This window comes from Engystomops pustulosus, unplaced genomic scaffold (assembly GCF_040894005.1).
Source record: "Engystomops pustulosus unplaced genomic scaffold, aEngPut4.maternal MAT_SCAFFOLD_152, whole genome shotgun sequence".
Taxonomy (NCBI): Eukaryota; Metazoa; Chordata; class Amphibia; order Anura; family Leptodactylidae; genus Engystomops; species Engystomops pustulosus.
In genome coordinates, this window is record NW_027285032.1 from 121,747 (window position 1) to 139,881 (window position 18,135).

Genomic DNA, 18,135 nt, shown 5'->3' on the forward strand with positions numbered 1-18,135 from the left:
GGTTATGACAGATTTGGGGGGGGGGGCAGCGCAGGGTAGTACATCACTCTACACCAGGTTATGGCAGATTTGGGGGGGGGGCAGCGCCCCTACAGGCGGCGCAGGGCAGTACATCACTCTACACCAGGTTATGGCAGATTTGGGGGGCGGCGCAGGGTAGTACATCACTCTACACCAGGTTATGGCAGATTGGGGGGGGGGGCAGCGCAGGGTAGTACATCACTCTACACCAGGTTATGGCAGATTTGGGGGCCCCTACAGGCGGTGCAGGGCAGTACACCACTCTACACCAGGTTATGGCAGATTTGGGGGGGCCCCTACAGGCGGTGCAGGGTAGTACATCACTACACCAGGTTATGGCAGATTTGGGGGGGCCCTACAGGCGGCGCAGGGCAGTACATCACTCTACACCAGGTTATGGCAGATTTGGGGGGCCTCTACAGGCGGCGCAGGGTAGTACATCACTCTACACCAGGTTATGGCAGATTTTTTTTATTTTTTTAGATCAGATATAAACTTTGTTTTCTTTCCTGAAAAAAAAAAAAAAACAAACAAAATCGTTCATTGTGATGACGGGAGCGAAACAAGTGATAAAAAACCAAAAAGGCAGAAGGGGGAGGGGCAGGGCGACAACAAATCATTGGGTTGGTCCGATGTTGGCAGCTGGATCAGTAGTTGCAGGCGCTTCACATGCCCAGGTCTCGCAGGTACTTGGCCATGCCGTGAGCTTTAGCATTCATACAGCCGCCATGTACGCCCTCCTTACCCATCACCATGACCAGAGCTGTGGAGAGAGGACAGGGGTTATAGAGGGAAGGCAGAGCCCACCAGAGAGCCCCCCAACAGAGCGAGGGAAGGCAAAGCCCACCAGAGAGCCCCCCCAACAGAGCGAGGGAAGGCAGAGCCCACCAGAGAGCCCCCCAACAGAGCGAGGGAAGGCAAAGCCCACCAGAGAGCCCCCCCAACAGAGCGAGGGAAGGCAGAGCCCACCAGAGAGCCCCCCAACAGAGCGAGGGAAGGCAAAGCCCACCAGAGAGCCCCCCCAACAGAGCGAGGGAAGGCAGAGCCCACCAGAGAGCCCCCCCAACAGAGCGAGGGAAGGCAGAGCCCACCAGAGAGCCCCCCAACAGAGCGAGGGAAGGCAGAGCCCACCAGAGAGCCCCCCCACCAGAGCGAGGGAAGGCAGAGCCCACCAGAGAGCCCCCCCAACAGAGCGAGGGAAGGCAAAGCCCACCAGAGAGCCCCCCCAACAAAGCGAGGGAAGGCAGAGCCCACCAGAGAGCCCCCCACCCCCAACAGAGGTTATAGAGGGAAGGCAGAGCCCACCAGAGAGCCCCCCAACAGAGCAAGGGAAGGCAGAGCCCACCAGAGAGCCCCCCAACAGAGCAAGGGAAGGCAGAGCCCACCAGAGAGCCCCCCAACAGAGCAAGGGAAGGCAGAGCCCACCAGAGAGCCCCCCCACCCCAATAGAGGTTATAGAGGGAGGGCAGAGCCCCCCAACAGAGCGAGGGAAGGCAAAGCCCACCAGAGAGCCCCCCAACAGAGCGAGGGAAGGCAGAGCCCACCAGAGAGCCCCCCACCCCAATAGAGGTTATAGAGGGAGGGCAGAGCCCCCCAACAGAGCGAGGGAAGGCAAAGCCCACCAGAGAGCCCCCCAACAGAGCGAGGGAAGGCAAAGCCCACCAGAGAGCCCCCCAACAGAGCGAGGGAAGGCAAAGCCCACCAGAGAGCCCCCCACCCCCAACAGAGGTTATAGAGGGAGGGCAGAGCCCACCAGAGAGCCCCCCCAACAGAGGGAGGGAAGGCAGAGCCCACCAGAGAGCCCCCCCACCCCAATAGAGGTTATAGAGGGAGGGCAGAGCCCACCAGAGAGCCCCCCACCCCCAACAGAGGTTATAGAGGGAAGGCAGAGCCCACCAGAGAGCCCCCCACCCCCAACAGAGGTTATAGAGGGTAGGCAGAGCCCACCAGAGAGCCCCCCACCCCCAACAGAGGTTATAGAGGGAAGGCAGAGCCCACCAGAGAGCCCCCCACCCCCAATAGAGGGAAGGCAGAGCCCCCCACCCCCAATAGAGGTTATAGAGGGAAGGCAGAGCCCACCAGAGAGCCCCCCACCCCCAATAGAGGTTAGGGAGGGAAGGCAGAGCCCACCAGAGAGCCCCCCACCCCCAACAGAGGTTATAGAGGGAGGGCAGAGCCCACCAGAGAGCCCCCCAACAGAGGGAGGGAAGGCAGAGCCCACCAGAGAGCCCCCCCACCCCAATAGAGGTTATAGAGGGAGGGCAGAGCCCACCAGAGAGCCCCCCACCCCCAACAGAGGTTATAGAGGGAAGGCAGAGCCCACCAGAGAGCCCCCCACCCCCAACAGAGGTTATAGAGGGAGGGCAGAGCCCACCAGAGAGCCCACCAACAGAGCGAGGGAAGGCAGAGCCCACCAGAGAGCCCCCCAACAGAGCGAGGGAAGGCAGAGCCCACCAGAGAGCCCCCCAACAGAGCGAGGGAAGGCAGAGCCCACCAGAGAGCCCGCAGAGGCAGCAGCAGGTACCTGAACGTGTTTTGGAAATGGCCACGTTGTATGTTGATGATGATCCGTCTGACTTCGTCCTCACGTCCATGGTGAATGTGTCGTCGTCCAAGTTGTCCCTGATGACGCTGCAGCGCACTCCCCCCAGCGTCAGCCCGTTTATGAAGAAGTTGGTGCGATCCTTAGCGACCAGAGCCTGGATCTCCGCTGCCTGCAGAGAACAGAAGACGTTATATCACTGCAGCTCTGGAAGGGACTAGAGGACAACTGCTGAGAGTTGTAGTTTCCCCAGGAGGGGAAGTAGTCACCCGCCACAACTTAGGCAAGTTATAGCCGTGCCCCCCAGAGGTGCCACAAGGAGAAGTGATGGCTGGCTGAGCAGGGTGGGGGCTATGCTATACCTGCCCCAGCAGAGGCTGTAGGATGGAGAAGTAGACCCCCATGTACAGGCCTAGTGGGGGCTATGCTATACCTGCCCCAGGATGGAGAAGTAGACCCCCATGTACAGGCCTAGTGGGGGCTATGCTATACCTGCCCCAGGATGGAGAAGTAGACCCCCATGTACAGGCCTAGTGGGGGCTCTGCTATACCTGCCCCAGGATGGAGAAGCAGACCCCCATGTACAGGCCTAGTGGGGACTATGCTATACCTGCCCCAGCACTGGCTGCAGGATGGAGAAGTAGACCCCCATGTACAGGCCTAGTGGGGGCTATACTATACCTGCCCCAGCAGAGGCTGCAGGATGGAGAAGTAGACCCCCCCCATGTACAGGCCTAGTGAGGGCTCTGCTATACCTGCCCCAGCACTGGCTGCAGGATGGAGAAGTAGACCCCCATGTACAGGCCTAGTGGGGGCTATGCTATACCTGCCCCAGGATGGAGAAGTAGACCCCCATGTACAGGCCTAGTGGGGGCTATGCTATACCTGCCCCAGAAGAGGCTGCAGAATGGAAAAGTAGACCCCCATGTACAGGTCTAGTGGGGGCTCCGCTATACCTGCCCCAGGAGAGGCTGCAGGATGGAGAAGTAGACCCCCCCCCCCCCCCATGTACAGGCCTAGTGGGGCTATGCTATACCTGCCCCAGCAGAGGCTGCAGGATGGAGAAGTAGACCCCCATGTACAGGCATAGTGGGGGCTATGCTATACCTGCCCCAGCAGAGGCTGCAGGATGGAGAAGTAGACCCCCATGCACAGGCATAGTGAGGGCTCTGCAATACCTGCCCCAGCACTGGCTGCAGGATGGAGAAGTAGACCCCCCATGTACAGGCCTAGTGGGGGCTATGCTATACCTGCCCCAGCAGAGGCTGCAGGATGGAGAAGTAGACCCCCATGTACAGGCCTAGTGGGGGCTATGCTATACCTGCCCCAGAAGAGGCTGCAGGATGGAGAAGTAGACCCCCATGTACAGGCCTAGTGGGGGCTATGCTACATCCTGCAGGATGGAGAAGTAGACCCCCATGTACAGGCCTAGTGGGGGCTATGCTATACCTGCCCCAGGAGAGGCTGCAGGATTGAGAAGTAGACCCCCATGTACAGGCCTAGTGGGGGCTATGCTATACCTGCCCCAGAAGAGGCTGCAGGATGGAGAAGTAGACCCCCATGTACAGGCCTAGTGGGGGCTATGCTATATCTGCCCCCAGAAGAGGCTGCAGGATGGAGAAGTAGACCCCCATGTACAGGCCTAGTGAGGGCTATGCTATACCTGCCCCAGCACTGGCTGCAGGATGGAGAAGTAGACCCCCATGTACAGGCATAGTGGGGGCTCTGCTACATCCTGCCCCAGCACAGGCTGCAGGATGGAAAAGTAGACCCCCATGTACAGGCCTAGTGGGGGCTCCGCTATACCTGCCCCAGGAGAGGCTGCAGGATGGAGAAGGAACCCCCCCCCCCATGTACAGGCCTAGTGGGGCTATGCTATACCTGCCCCAGGAGAGGCTGCAGGATGGAGAAGTAGACCCCCATGTACAGGCATAGTGGGGGCTATGCTATACCTGCCCCAGCAGAGGCTGCAGGATGGAGAAGTAGACCCCCATGTACAGGCATAGTGAGGGCTCTGCAATACCTGCCCCAGCACTGGCTGCAGGATGGAGAAGTAGACCCCCATGTACAGGCCTAGTGGGGGTTCCGCTATACCTGCCCCAGGAGAGGCTGCAGGATTGAGAAGTAGACCCCCCCCCCCCCCATGTACAGGCCTAGTGGGGGCTATGCTATATCTGCCCCCAGAAGAGGCTGCAGGATGGAGAAGTAGACCCCCATGTACAGGCCTAGTGAGGGCTCTGCTATAACCTGCCCCAGCACTGGCTGCAGGATGGAGAAGTAGACCCCCATGTACAGGCATAGTGGGGGCTCTGCTACATCCTGCAGGATGGAGAAGTAGACCCCCCATGTACAGGCCTAGTGGGGGCTCTGCTATACCTGTCCAAGCACTGGCTGCAGGATGGAGAAGTAGACCCCCCATGTACAGGCCTAGTGGGGGCTCTGCTATACCTGCCCCCAGCACTGGCTGCAGGATGGAGAAGTAGACCCCCCCCCCCCATGTACAAGCCTAGTGGGGGCTCTGCTATAACCTGCCCCAGCAGAGGCTGCAATATGAAGAAGACCCCCCCCATGTACAGGCCTAGTGGGGGCTCTGCTATACCTGCCCCAGCACTGGCTGCAGGATGGAGAAGTAGACCACCATGTACAGGCCTAGTGGGGGCTCTGCTATACCTGCCCCAGCAGAGGCTGCAATATGAAGTAGACCCCCCCCCCCATGTACAGGCCTAGTGGGGGCTCTGCTATACCTGCCCCAGCACTGGCTGCAGGATGGAGAAGTAGACCCCCCATGTACAGGCCTAGTGGGGGCTCTGCTATACCTGCCCCAGCACTGGCTGCAGGATGGAGAAGTAGACCCCCATGTACAGGCCTAGTGGGGGCTCTGCTATAACCTGCCCCAGCAGAGGGGCCGCAGGCAGTGACAGCTGATCAGTGCGGGGCCTGTCCTGTCAGGTCTCAGGAATGTGGGGTATGTGGACACCCCCTGCAGCACATCGCAGAGCCCTCCCCTCCCGGGCAGTGCCAGGACCACCACACCTGGCAGAAGGGGTGAGTCACCGCTCAGACACTGACTCATATCCTCCACCACGTGCTGCCAGCCTCCGCGTGCCACACAATGCCCTGGAGACCATGGCAGACTAGTGCTCCCTGTTATCAGCCAGGAGGGCCCTGTATAGGAATGTGAATCATCACTTACCCCCAGTGGCTGCAGTAACCCTTTACATGCCGTGCAGGAAGCCCCAGCACTTCCTGCCAGCCGAGCCGCCTGCACTTCCCTCACCACTTCCTATTACTCGCCCCGAGCCTTTTATAGGCAAAGAAGTCACAGCTGCACCGAGGAGGAGAGCGAGTATATACACCGCCCCCCCCCAATATATACAGCTCAGTGCACCGAGGAGGGCGAGTATATACACCGCCCCCCCAATATATACAGCTCAGTGCACCGAGGAGGAGAGCGAGTATATACACCGCCCCCCCCCAATATATACAGCTCAGTGCACCGAGGAGGGCGAGTATATACACCGCCCCCCCAATATATACAGCTCAGTGCACCGAGGAGGAGAGCGAGTATATACACCCCCCCCCCCAATATATACAGCTCAGTGCACCGAGGAGGAGAGCGAGTATATACACCCCCCCAATATATACAGCTCAGTGCACCGAGGAGGAGAGCGAGTATATACACCGCCCCCCCCAATATATACAGCTCAGTGCACCGAGGAGGAGAGCGAGTATATACACCGCCCCCCCCAATATATACAGCTCAGTGCACCGAGGAGGAGAGCGAGTATATACACTGCCCCCCCAATATATACAGCTCAGTGCACCGAGGAGGAGAGCGAGTATATACACCGCCCCCCCCCCAATATATACAGCTCAGTGCACCGAGGAGGAGAGCGAGTATATACACCGCCCCCCCCCCCCAATATATACAGCTCAGTGCACCGAGGAGGAGAGCGAGTATATACACCGCCCCCCCAATATATACAGCTCAGTGCACCGAGGAGGAGAGCGAGTATATACACTGCCCCCCCAATATATACAGCTCAGTGCACCGAGGAGGAGAGCGAGTATATACACTGCCCCCCCAATATATACAGCTCAGTGCACCGAGGAGGAGAGCGAGTATATACACCCCCCCCCCAATATATACAGCTCAGTGCACCGAGGAGGAGAGCGAGTATATACACCCCCCATATATACAGCTCAGTGCACCGAGGAGGAGAGCGAGTATATACACTGCCCCCCCAATATATACAGCTCAGTGCACCGAGGAGGAGAGCGAGTATATACACCGCCCCCCCCCAATATATACAGCTCAGTGCACCGAGGAGGAGAGCGAGTATATACACCGCCCCCCCCAATATATACAGCTCAGTGCACCGAGGAGGGCGAGTATATACACCGCCCCCCCAATATATACAGCTCAGTGCACCGAGGAGGAGAGCGAGTATATACACCGCCCCCCCAATATATACAGCTCAGTGCACCGAGGAGGAGAGCGAGTATATACACCGCCCCCCCCCCAATATATACAGCTCAGTGCACCGAGGAGGGCGAGTATATACACCGCCCCCCCAATATATACAGCTCAGTGCACCGAGGAGGAGAGCGAGTATATACACCCCCCCCCCCCAATATATACAGCTCAGTGCACCGAGGAGGAGAGCGAGTATATACACCCCCCCAATATATACAGCTCAGTGCACCGAGGAGGAGAGCGAGTATATACACCGCCCCCCCCAATATATACAGCTCAGTGCACCGAGGAGGAGAGCGAGTATATACACCGCCCCCCCCAATATATACAGCTCAGTGCACCGAGGAGGAGAGCGAGTATATACACTGCCCCCCCAATATATACAGCTCAGTGCACCGAGGAGGAGAGCGAGTATATACACCGCCCCCCCCAATATATACAGCTCAGTGCACCGAGGAGGAGAGCGAGTATATACACCGCCCCCCCCCCCCCAATATATACAGCTCAGTGCACCGAGGAGGAGAGCGAGTATATACACCGCCCCCCCAATATATACAGCTCAGTGCACCGAGGAGGAGAGCGAGTATATACACTGCCCCCCCAATATATACAGCTCAGTGCACCGAGGAGGAGAGCGAGTATATACACTGCCCCCCCAATATATACAGCTCAGTGCACCGAGGAGGAGAGCGAGTATATACACCCCCCCCCCAATATATATAGCTCAGTGCACCGAGGAGGAGAGCGAGTATATACACCCCCCATATATACAGCTCAGTGCACCGAGGAGGAGAGCGAGTATATACACTGCCCCCCCAATATATACAGCTCAGTGCACCGAGGAGGAGAGCGAGTATATACACCGCCCCCCCCCAATATATACAGCTCAGTGCACCGAGGAGGAGAGCGAGTATATACACCGCCCCCCCCCAATATATACAGCTCAGTGCACCGAGGAGGAGAGCGAGTATATACACCGCCCCCCCCCAATATATACAGCTCAGTGCACCGAGGAGACAGTATATACACAACCCCCCAATATATACAGATCAGTGCACCGAGGAGGAGAGCGAGTATATACACAGCTCAGTGCACCGTGGAGACAGTATATACACAACCCCCCCAATACAGCCAGACCAGTGGTGCCAAGGACCTACAGAACCACACGGCACATGAGGGGCAGATCCAAGGGAATACCTGCCCCCCAACAGAAGCACCACAAGGTGCCCAGAGCCACACCCAGGGCCACGGGACAAAGAGGAAGTGCAGCAGATGTGGCCCCTGCAGCCACAGGAGGAGGGGCAACAACTCACATACCAGAGTGTCACTACCCCCACACACTCAGCTCTGCTACATCCATCATCCCAGCACAGCAAGCAGAGGCCCCACACTACACAGCGGCCTCCTCTTACCCACAAATCCTCCCGGGGAACCCCACAACCCCCAATGTAGAGGTGCTCCTGCACCATCTGTCACCCCTATACTGCAAATGAGACAGAGTGACCCCAAAACTGCACAGCAGGTCCCCCATAGTGTAAATACATGAACTCAATTCTGCAAAGAACACCCAATTGTGACCCCAATATTGTACATATTGGCACAGCATGTTCCCCAATGCCCCTGGTAACCCCATTACTGCAGATCAGGTCCCCCTTTGCCCATGGTGACCCCATTACCACCCAGAAGGGCACTATTTGCCTCTAGTTATCCCATTCCTGCTAAGAAGAGCCCCTGCACCTTTGGTGACCCCATTACTGCCCCCACGGTCCCCCCTATGCCCCTGGTGACCCCCAGACTATATTAAACCCCTGGTGACCCCAAAAATGCACAGCAGGTCCCCCATACTGTAACTACATGAACTCAATTCAGCAAAGCACACCCAATTGTGACCCCAATATTATGGATTGCCTCCCAGGCACAGCAGGCTCCCCAATGCCTCCCCAGACTAGATTACACCCATGGTGACCCCATTACTGCCCCGCAGCCCCCCTATGCCTCCAATGACCCCATTACTGCCCCGCAGCCCCCCTATGCCTCCAGTGACCCCATTACTGCCCCGCAGTCCCCCTATGCCTCCGGTGACCCCATTACTGCCCCGCAGTCCCCCTATGCCTCCGGTGACCCCATTACTGCCCCGCAGTCCCCCTATGCCTCCAGTGACCCCATTACTGCCCCGCAGTCCCCCTATGCCTCCGGTGACCCCATTACTGCCCCGCAGTCCCCCTATGCCTCCAGTGACCCCATTAACGCCCAGCAGCACCCCCTGCGCCTGTGGTGACCCCATTACTGCCCCGCAGTCCCCCTATGCCTCCAGTGACCCCATTACCGCATAGCACCCCCTATGCCTCCAGTGACCCCATTACTGCCCCGCAGTCCCCCTATGCCTCCAGTGACCCCATTACTGCCCCGCAGTCCCCCTATGCCTCCAGTGACCCCATTACTGCCCCGCAGTCCCCCTATGCCTCCAGTGACCCCATTACTGCCCCGCAGCCCCCCCTATGCCTCCAGTGACCCCATTACCGCATAGCACCCCCTATACCCCCCACACTACACGCCTGCAGGACACTACGGAAGCCGGGAGGGGCGGGAGAAGCGCGGGGTCTCACCGTGATCTTGCCCAGGTTCATGCCGGGCTCGGAGGCCCACACTGACGCAGGCTCGAAGCCGCAGATGCAGGCGTCCTGCACCTCTGCGGTCATCAGGGTCTTGATGTAATCCTGCCAGGACATGGCGGGCTGCGGGCGGGTATTCTCGGGTGTTGGCGGGTGCGGGTGCCTCGTGTGGCTCTGGCTGGTGCGCGCGCAGGGTCTAGCACAGCCTGCCCCGCCCCTTTATATATGGCGCGATGCCGGGCCTCAATGACGTCACCGCGTTGGGCGCGCGCTGCGCCGGCGCAGACAGGAGAAATGGGCGGAGCTGCGGTCACAGGCCTCATGCGCGGGCTGCGGGGCAGGGCGCGGCCTGCTCCCAACAGCGCATGCTCCAAAGCAGCGGTGACGTAGGGCGGATGTTCCACGATCATGTGCGCAATCGCAAAGGGATAGGGAGGATCAAAAACCTCAAGTCGGCAGCCTAACGCGCATGCGCAAAATCGGTGAGGTGGCTGTCCCGAGATAAGAGTAGAAGACAGCAGACTGCCCCTAGCGGCCGAGAGGCGGAACCGCACCGTGTAATATCTATAGGCTGCGTGATATCACCCCAAGACTTACCGCCCCCCAAACACTAGGGGGACAGGACCGGGACACACTGACACTTGGGGGACAGGACCGGGACACGCTGACACTTGGGGGACAGGACAGGGACACGCTGACACTTGGGGGGACAGGACAGGGACACGCTGACACTTGGGGGGACAGGACAGGGACACGCTGACACTTGGGGGACAGGACAGGGACACGCTGACACTTGGGGGACAGGACAGGGACACGCTGACACTTGGGGGGACAGGACAGGGACACACTGACACTTGGGGGACAGGACAGGGACACGCTGACACTTGGGGGACAGGACAAGGACACGCTGACACTTGGGGGGACAGGACAGGGACACGCTGACACTTGGGGGGACAGGACAGGGACACGCTGACACTTGGGGGGACAGGACAGGGACATGCTGACACTTGGGGGGAGAGGACAGGGACACGCTGACACTTGGGGGGGACAGGACAGACACACGCTGACACTTGGGGGACAGGACAGGGACACGCTGACACTTGGGGGGGACAGGACAGGGACACGCTGACACTTGGGGGGACAGGACAGGGACACGCTGACACTTGGGGGACAGGACAGGGACACGCTGACACTTGGGGGGACAGGACAGGGACACGCTGACATTTGGGGGGACAGGACAGACACGCTGACACTTGGGGGGACAGGACAGGGACACGCTGACACTTGGGGGGACAGGGACACGCTGACACTTGGGGGACAGGATAGGGACACGCTGACACTTGGGGGGACAGGACAGGGACACGCTGACACTTGGGGGACAGGACAGGGACACGCTGACACTTGGGGGGACAGGACAGGGACACGCTGACACTTGGGGGACAGGACAGGGACACGCTGACACTTGGGGGACAGGACAGGGACACGCTGACACTTGGGGGGACAGGACAGGGACACGCTGACACTTGGGGGGACAGGGACACGCTGACACTTGGGAGGACAGGACAGGGACACGCTGACACTTGGGGGGACAGGACAGGGACACGCTGACACTTGGGGGGGACAGGACAGGGACACGCTGACACTTGGGGGACAGAACAGGACACGCTGACACTTGGGGGACAGAACAGAGACACGCTGACACTTGGGGGACAGGACAGGGACACGCTGACACTTGGGGGACAGGACAGGGACACGCTGACACTTGGGGGACAGGACAGGGACACGCTGACACTTGGGGGACAGGACAGGGACACGCTGACACTTGGGGGACAGGACGGGGACACGCTGACACTTGGGGGACAGGACAGGGACACGCTGACACTTGGGGAGACAGGACAGGGACACGCTGACACTTGGGGGGACAGTACAGGGACACGCTGACACTTGGGGGACAGGGACACGCTGACACTTGGGGGGACAGGACAGGGACACGCTGACACTTGGGGGGACAGGACAGGGACACGCTGACACTTGGGGGGACAGGACAGGGACACGCTGACACTTGGGGGGGGACAGGACAGGGACACGCTGACACTTGGGGGACAGGACAGGGACACGCTGACACTTGGGGGACAGGACAGGGACACGCTGACACTTGGGGGGACAGGACAGGGACACGCTGACACTTGGGGGACAGGACAGGGACACGCTGACACTTGGGGGGACAGGACAGGGACACGCAGACACTTGGGGGGACAGGACAGGGACACGCTGACACTTGGGGGACAGGACAGGGACACGCTGACACTTGGGGGACAGGACAGAGACACGCTGACACTAGGGGGATAGGACAGGGACACGCTGACACTTGGGGGATAGGACAGGGACACGCTGACACTTGGGGGATAGGACAGGGACACGCTGACACTTGGGGGACAGGACAGGGACACGCTGACACTTGGGGGACAGGACAGGGAGATGCTGACACTTGGGGGACAGGACAGGGACACGCTGACACTTGGGGGGACAGGGACATGCTGACACTAGGGGGACAGGACAGGGACACGCTGACACTTGGGGGGACAGGACAGGGACACGCTGACACTTGGGGGACAGGACAGGGACACGCTGACACTTGGGGGACAGGACAGGGACACCCTGACACTTGGGGGACAGGACAGGGACACGCTGACACTTGGGGGACAGGACAGGGACACGCTGACACTTGGGGGACAGGACAGGGACACACTGACACTTGGGGGACAGGACAGGGACACGCTGACACTTGGGGGACAGGACAGGGACACGCTGACACTTGGGGGACAGGACAGGGACACGCTGACACTTGGGGGACAGGACAGGGACACGCTGACACTTGGGGGGACAGGACAGGGACACGCTGACACTTGGGGGTACAGGACAGGGACACGCTGACACTTGGGGGACAGGACAGGGACACGCTGACACTTGGGGGTACAGGACAGGGACACGCTGACACTTGGGGGACAGGAGAGGGACACGCTGACACTTGGGGGGACAGGACGGGGACACTCTGACACTTGGGGGGACAGGACAGGGACACGCTGACACTTGGGGGACAGGACAGGGACATGCTGACACTTGGGGGACAGGACCAGGACACACTGACATTTGGGGGGACAGGACAGACACACGCTGACACTTGGGGGGACAGGGACACGCTGACACTTGGGAGGACAGGACAGGGACACGCTGACACTTGGGGGGACAGGACAGGGACACGCAGACACTTGGGGGACAGGACAGGGACACGCTGACACTTGGGGGACAGGATAGGGACACGCTGACACTTGGGGGGACAGGACAGGGACACGCAGACACTTGGGGGACAGGACAGGGACACGCTGACACTTGGGGGACAGGACAGGGACACGCTGACACTTGGGGGACAGGATAGGGACACGCTGACACTTGGGGGGACAGGACAGGGACACGCTGACACTTGGGGGGCAGGACAGGGACACGCTGACTCTTGGGGGACAGGACAGGGACATGCTGACACTTGGGGGACAGGACAGGGACACGCTGACACTTGGGGGACAGGACAGGGACACGCTGACACTTGGGAGACAGGACAGGGACACGCTGACACTTGGGGGGCAGGACAGGGACACGCTGACACTTGGGGGGCAGGACAGGGACACGCTGACACTTGGGGGACAGGACAGGGACACGCTGACACTTGGGAGACAGGACAGGGACACGCTGACACTTGGGAGACAGGACAGGGACACGCTGACACTTGGGGGGCAGGACAGGGACACGCTGACACTTGGGGGACAGGACAGGGACACGCTGACACTTGGGGGACAGGACAGGGACACGCTGACACTTGGGGGACAGGACAGGGACACGCTGACACTTGGGGGACAGGACAGGGACACGCTGACACTTGGGGGGACAGGACAGGGACACGCTGACACTTGAATGACAGGACAGGGACACGCTGACACTAGGGGGACAGGACAGGGACACGCTGACACTTGGGGGACAGGACAGGGACACGCTGACACTTGGGGGACAGGACAGGGACACGCTGACACTTGGGGAGACAGGACAGGGACACGCTGACACTTGGGGGGACAGTACAGGGACACGCTGACACTTGGGGGACAGGGACACGCTGACACTTGGGGGACAGGACAGGGACACGCTGACACTTGGGGGGACAGGACAGGGACACGCTGACACTTGGGGGGACAGGACAGGGACACGCTGACACTTGGGGGGACAGGACAGGGACACGCTGACACTTGGGGGGACAGGACAGGGACACGCTGACACTTGGGGGGACAGGACAGGGACACGCTGACACTTGGGGGGACAGGACAGGGACACGCTGACACTTGGGGGGACAGGGCAGGGACACACTGACACTTGGGGGACAGGACAGGGACACGCTGACACTTGGGGGACAGGACAGGGACACGCTGACACTTGGGGGACAGGACAGGGACACGCTGACACTTGGGGGACAGGACAGGGACACGCTGACACTTGGGGGACAGGACAGGGACACGCTGACACTTGGGGGGACAGGACAGGGACACGCTGACACTTGGGGGGACAGGACAGGGACACGCTGACACTTGGGGGGACAGGACAGGGACACCCTGACACTTGGGGGGACAGGACAGGCACACGCTGACACTTGGGGACAGGACAGGGACACGCTGACACTTGGGGGACAGGACAGGGACAGGCTGACACTTGGGGGGACAGGACAGGGACACGCTGACACTTGGGGGACAGGACAGGGACACGCTGACACTCGGGGGACAGGACAGGGACACGCTGACACTTGGGGGACAGGACAGGGACACGCTGACACTTGGGGGGACAGGACAGGGACAGGCTGACACTTGGGGCGACAGGACAGGGACACGCTGACACTAGGGGGACAGGACAGGGACACGCTGACACTTGGGGGGACAGGACAGGGACACGCTGACACTTGGGGACAGGACAGGGACACGCTGACACTTGGGGGGACAGGACAGGGACACGCTGACACTTGGGGACAGGACAGGGACACGCTGACACTTGGGGGACAGGGACATTTGTGGCTAAGCTTAATAATAATACTTTAGCACCCTGAGGACTGCAGGCTGGGTTGGGGTTGGGGTGTATCTAAGCCTTTGCTGTGTGATACGTGTGAAGCCGTCATTTGGCTGCTGACACTTCTGTATTTGTGATTTCCTTCCCGCTGTGTAGCGCAGGCGGCAGCCATATAAGGAGGCGCACGAGGACCCCGGATACTGCGGCTTCTGCTTCCCCTCACTCTGAGAATAACAGAGAGGAGACAGAGAAGCAAATATGCTCCCTGCACCCTGTATACTAGAGCCCTGCACCCTGTATACTAGAGCCCTGCACCCTGTATACTAGAGCCCTGCACCCTGTATACTAGAGCCCTGCACCCTGTACACTAGAGCCCTGCACCCTGTATACTAGAGCCCTGCACCCTGTATACTAGAGCCCTGCACCCTGTACACTAGAACCCTGCACCCTGTATACTAGAGCCCCGCACCCTATACTAGAGCCCTGCACCCTGTATACTAGAGCCCCGCACCCTATACTAGAGCCCTGCACCCTGTACACTAGAGCCCTGCACCCTGTACACTAGAACCCTGCACCCTGTATACTAGAGCCCTGCACCCTGTATACTAGAGCCCTGCACCCTGTATACTAGTGCCCTGCACCCTGTATACCAGAGCCCTGCACCCTGTATACTAGAGCCCTGCACCCTGTATACTAGAGCCCTGCACCCTGTACACTAGAGCCCCGCACCCTGTATACTAGAGCCCTGCACCCTGTATACTAGAGCCCTGCACCCTGTATACTAGAGCCCTGCACCCTGTACACTAGAGCCCTGCACCCTGTATACTAGAGCCCTGCACCCTGTATACTAGAGCCCTGCACCCTGTATACTAGAGCCCTGCACCCTATATACTAGAGCCCTGCACCCTGTACACTAGAGCCCCGCACCCTATACTAGAGCCCTGCACCCTGTATACTAGAGCCCCGCACCCTATACTAGAGCCCTGCACCCTGTACACTAGAGCCCTGCACCCTGTACACTAGAACCCTGCACCCTGTATACTAGAGCCCTGCACCCTGTATACTAGAGCCCTGCACCCTGTACACTAGAGCCCTGCACCCTGTATACCAGAGCCCCGCACCCTGTATACTAGAGCCCTGCACCCTGTACACTAGGGCCCTGCATCCTGTATACTAGGCCCCTGCACCCTGTATACTAGAGCCCTGCACCCTGTATACCAGAGCCCCGCACCCTGTATACCAGAGCCCCGCACCCTGTATACTAGAGCCCCGCACCCTGTATACTAGAGCCCTGCACCCTGTGCAATAGAGCCCTGCACCCTGTATACTAGAGCCCTGCACCCTGTATAGTAGAGCTCTGCACCCTGTATACGAGAGCCCTGCACCCTGTATACTAGAGCCCTGTATACTAGAACCCTGCACCCTGTATACTAGAGCCCTGCACCCTGTATACTAGAGCCCTGTATACTAGAACCCTGCACCCTGTATACTAGAGCCCTGCATTCTGTATACTAGAGCCCTGCACCCTTTATACTAGGCCCCTGCACCCTGTATAGTAGAGCCCTGCAGCCTGTATACTAGAGCCCTGCATCCTGTATACTAGGCCCCTGCACCCTGTATAGTAGAGCCCTGCACCCTGTATAGTAGAGCCCTGCACCCTGTATACTAGAGCTCTGCACCCTGTATACTAGAGCCCCGCACCCTGTATACTAGAGCCCTGCACCCTGTATAGTAGAGCTCTGCACCCTGTATACGAGAGCCCTGCACCCTGTATACTAGAGCCCTGTATACTAGAACCCTGCACCCTGTATACTAGAGCCCTGCACCCTGTATACTAGAGCCCTGTATACTAGAACCCTGCACCCTGTATACTAGAGCCCTGCATTCTGTATACTAGAGCCCTGCACCCTTTATACTAGGCCCCTGCACCCTGTATAGTAGAGCCCTGCAGCCTGTATACTAGAGCCCTGCATCCTGTATACTAGGCCCCTGCACCCTGTATAGTAGAGCCCTGCACCCTGTATAGTAGAGCCCTGCACCCTGTATACTAGAGCTCTGCACCCTGTATACTAGAGCCCCGCACCCTGTGTAGTAGAGCCCTGCACCCTGTATACCAGAGCCCTGCACCCTGTATACTAGAGCCCCGCACCCTGTATACTAGAGCCCTGTATACTAGAACCCTGCACCCTGTATACTAGAGCCCTGCACCCTGTATACTAGAGCCCTGTATACTAGAGCCCTGCACCCTGTACACTAGGGCCCTGCATCCTGTATACTAGGCCCCTGCACCCTGTATAGTAGAGCCCTGCACCCTGTACACTAGAGCCCTGCACCCTGTATACTAGAGCCCCGCACCCTGTATACTAGAGCCCTGTATACTAGAACCCTGCACCCTGTATACTAGAGCCCTGCACCCTGTATACTAGAGCCCTGCAGCCTGTATACTAGAGCCCTGCATCCTGTATACTAGGCCCCTGCACCCTGTATAGTAGAGCCCTGCACCCTGTATAGTAGAGCCCTGCACCCTGTATACTAGAGCTCTGCACCCTGTATACTAGAGCCCTGCACCCTGTATACTAGGGCCCTGCACCCTGTATAGTAGAGCCCTGCACCCTGTATAGTAGAGCTGTGCACCCTTTATACTAGAGCCCTGCACCCTGTATAGTAGAGCCCTGCACCCTGTATACTAGAGCCCTGCACCCTGTATACTAGAGCCCTGCACCCTGTACACTAGAGCCCTGCACCCTGTATACCAGAGCCCCGCACCCTGTATACCAGAGCCCCGCACCCTGTATACTAGAGCCCCGCACCCTGTACACTAGGGCCCTGCACCCTGTATACTAGGCCCCTGCACCCTGTATAATAGAGCCCTGCACCCTGTACACTAGAGCCCTGCACCCTGTATACCAGAGCCCCGCACCCTGTATACTAGGCCCCTGCACCCTGTATACTAGGCCCCTGCACCCTGTATAGTAGAGCCCTGCACCCTGTACACTAGAGCCCTGCACCCTGTATACCAGAGCCCCGCACCCTGTATACTAGAGCCCTGCACCCTGTACACTAGAGCCCCGCACCCTGTATACTAGAGCCCTGCACCCTATACTAGAGCCCTGCACCCTGTATACTAGAGCCCCGCACCCTATACTAGAGCCCTGCACCCTGTACACTAGAGCCCTGCACCCTGTATACTAGAGCCCTGCACCCTGTATATTAGATCCCTGCACCCTTTATACTAGATCCCTGCACCCTGTATACTAGAGCCCTGCACCCTGTATACTAGAGCCCTGCACCCTGTATACTAGAGCCCTGCACCCTGTACACTAGAGCCCTGCACCCTGTATACTAGAGCCCTGCACCCTGTACACTAGGGCCCTGCATCCTGTATA

At 59.2% G+C, this 18,135-nt stretch overlaps 1 protein-coding gene across 1 annotated transcript; it reads right to left on the minus strand.

Annotated features, from left to right (window-relative positions):
• Positions 1–476: 476 nt before the first annotated feature.
• On the minus strand, positions 477–9,861 carry LOC140108567 (profilin-1-like). Its single transcript, XM_072131830.1, has 3 exons — positions 9,647–9,861; positions 2,546–2,735; positions 477–784 (listed from the first exon to the last, which is right to left on the minus strand). Exons 1-3 carry the CDS (start codon positions 9,767–9,769, stop codon positions 687–689), a joined length of 411 nt encoding a protein of 136 aa, XP_071987931.1. The 5' UTR covers positions 9,770–9,861; the 3' UTR covers positions 477–686.
• Between the last annotated feature and the right edge of the window lie 8,274 nt (positions 9,862–18,135).

What these genes read in the sequence shown, in the direction of transcription:
- LOC140108567 (XM_072131830.1), bottom strand. Translation starts at nt 9,769, where the DNA reads ATGTCCTGGCAGGATTACATCAAGACCCTGATGACCGCAGAGGTGCAG. An exon ending in TGAACCTGGGCAAGATCACG is followed by an intron (nt 2,736 to 9,646) that starts GTGAGACCCCGC and finishes TGTTCTCTGCAG; the next exon opens with GCAGCGGAGATCCAGGCTCT. An exon ending in CATTTCCAAAACACGTTCAG is followed by an intron (nt 785 to 2,545) that starts GTACCTGCTGCT and finishes CTCTCTCCACAG; the next exon opens with CTCTGGTCATGGTGATGGGT.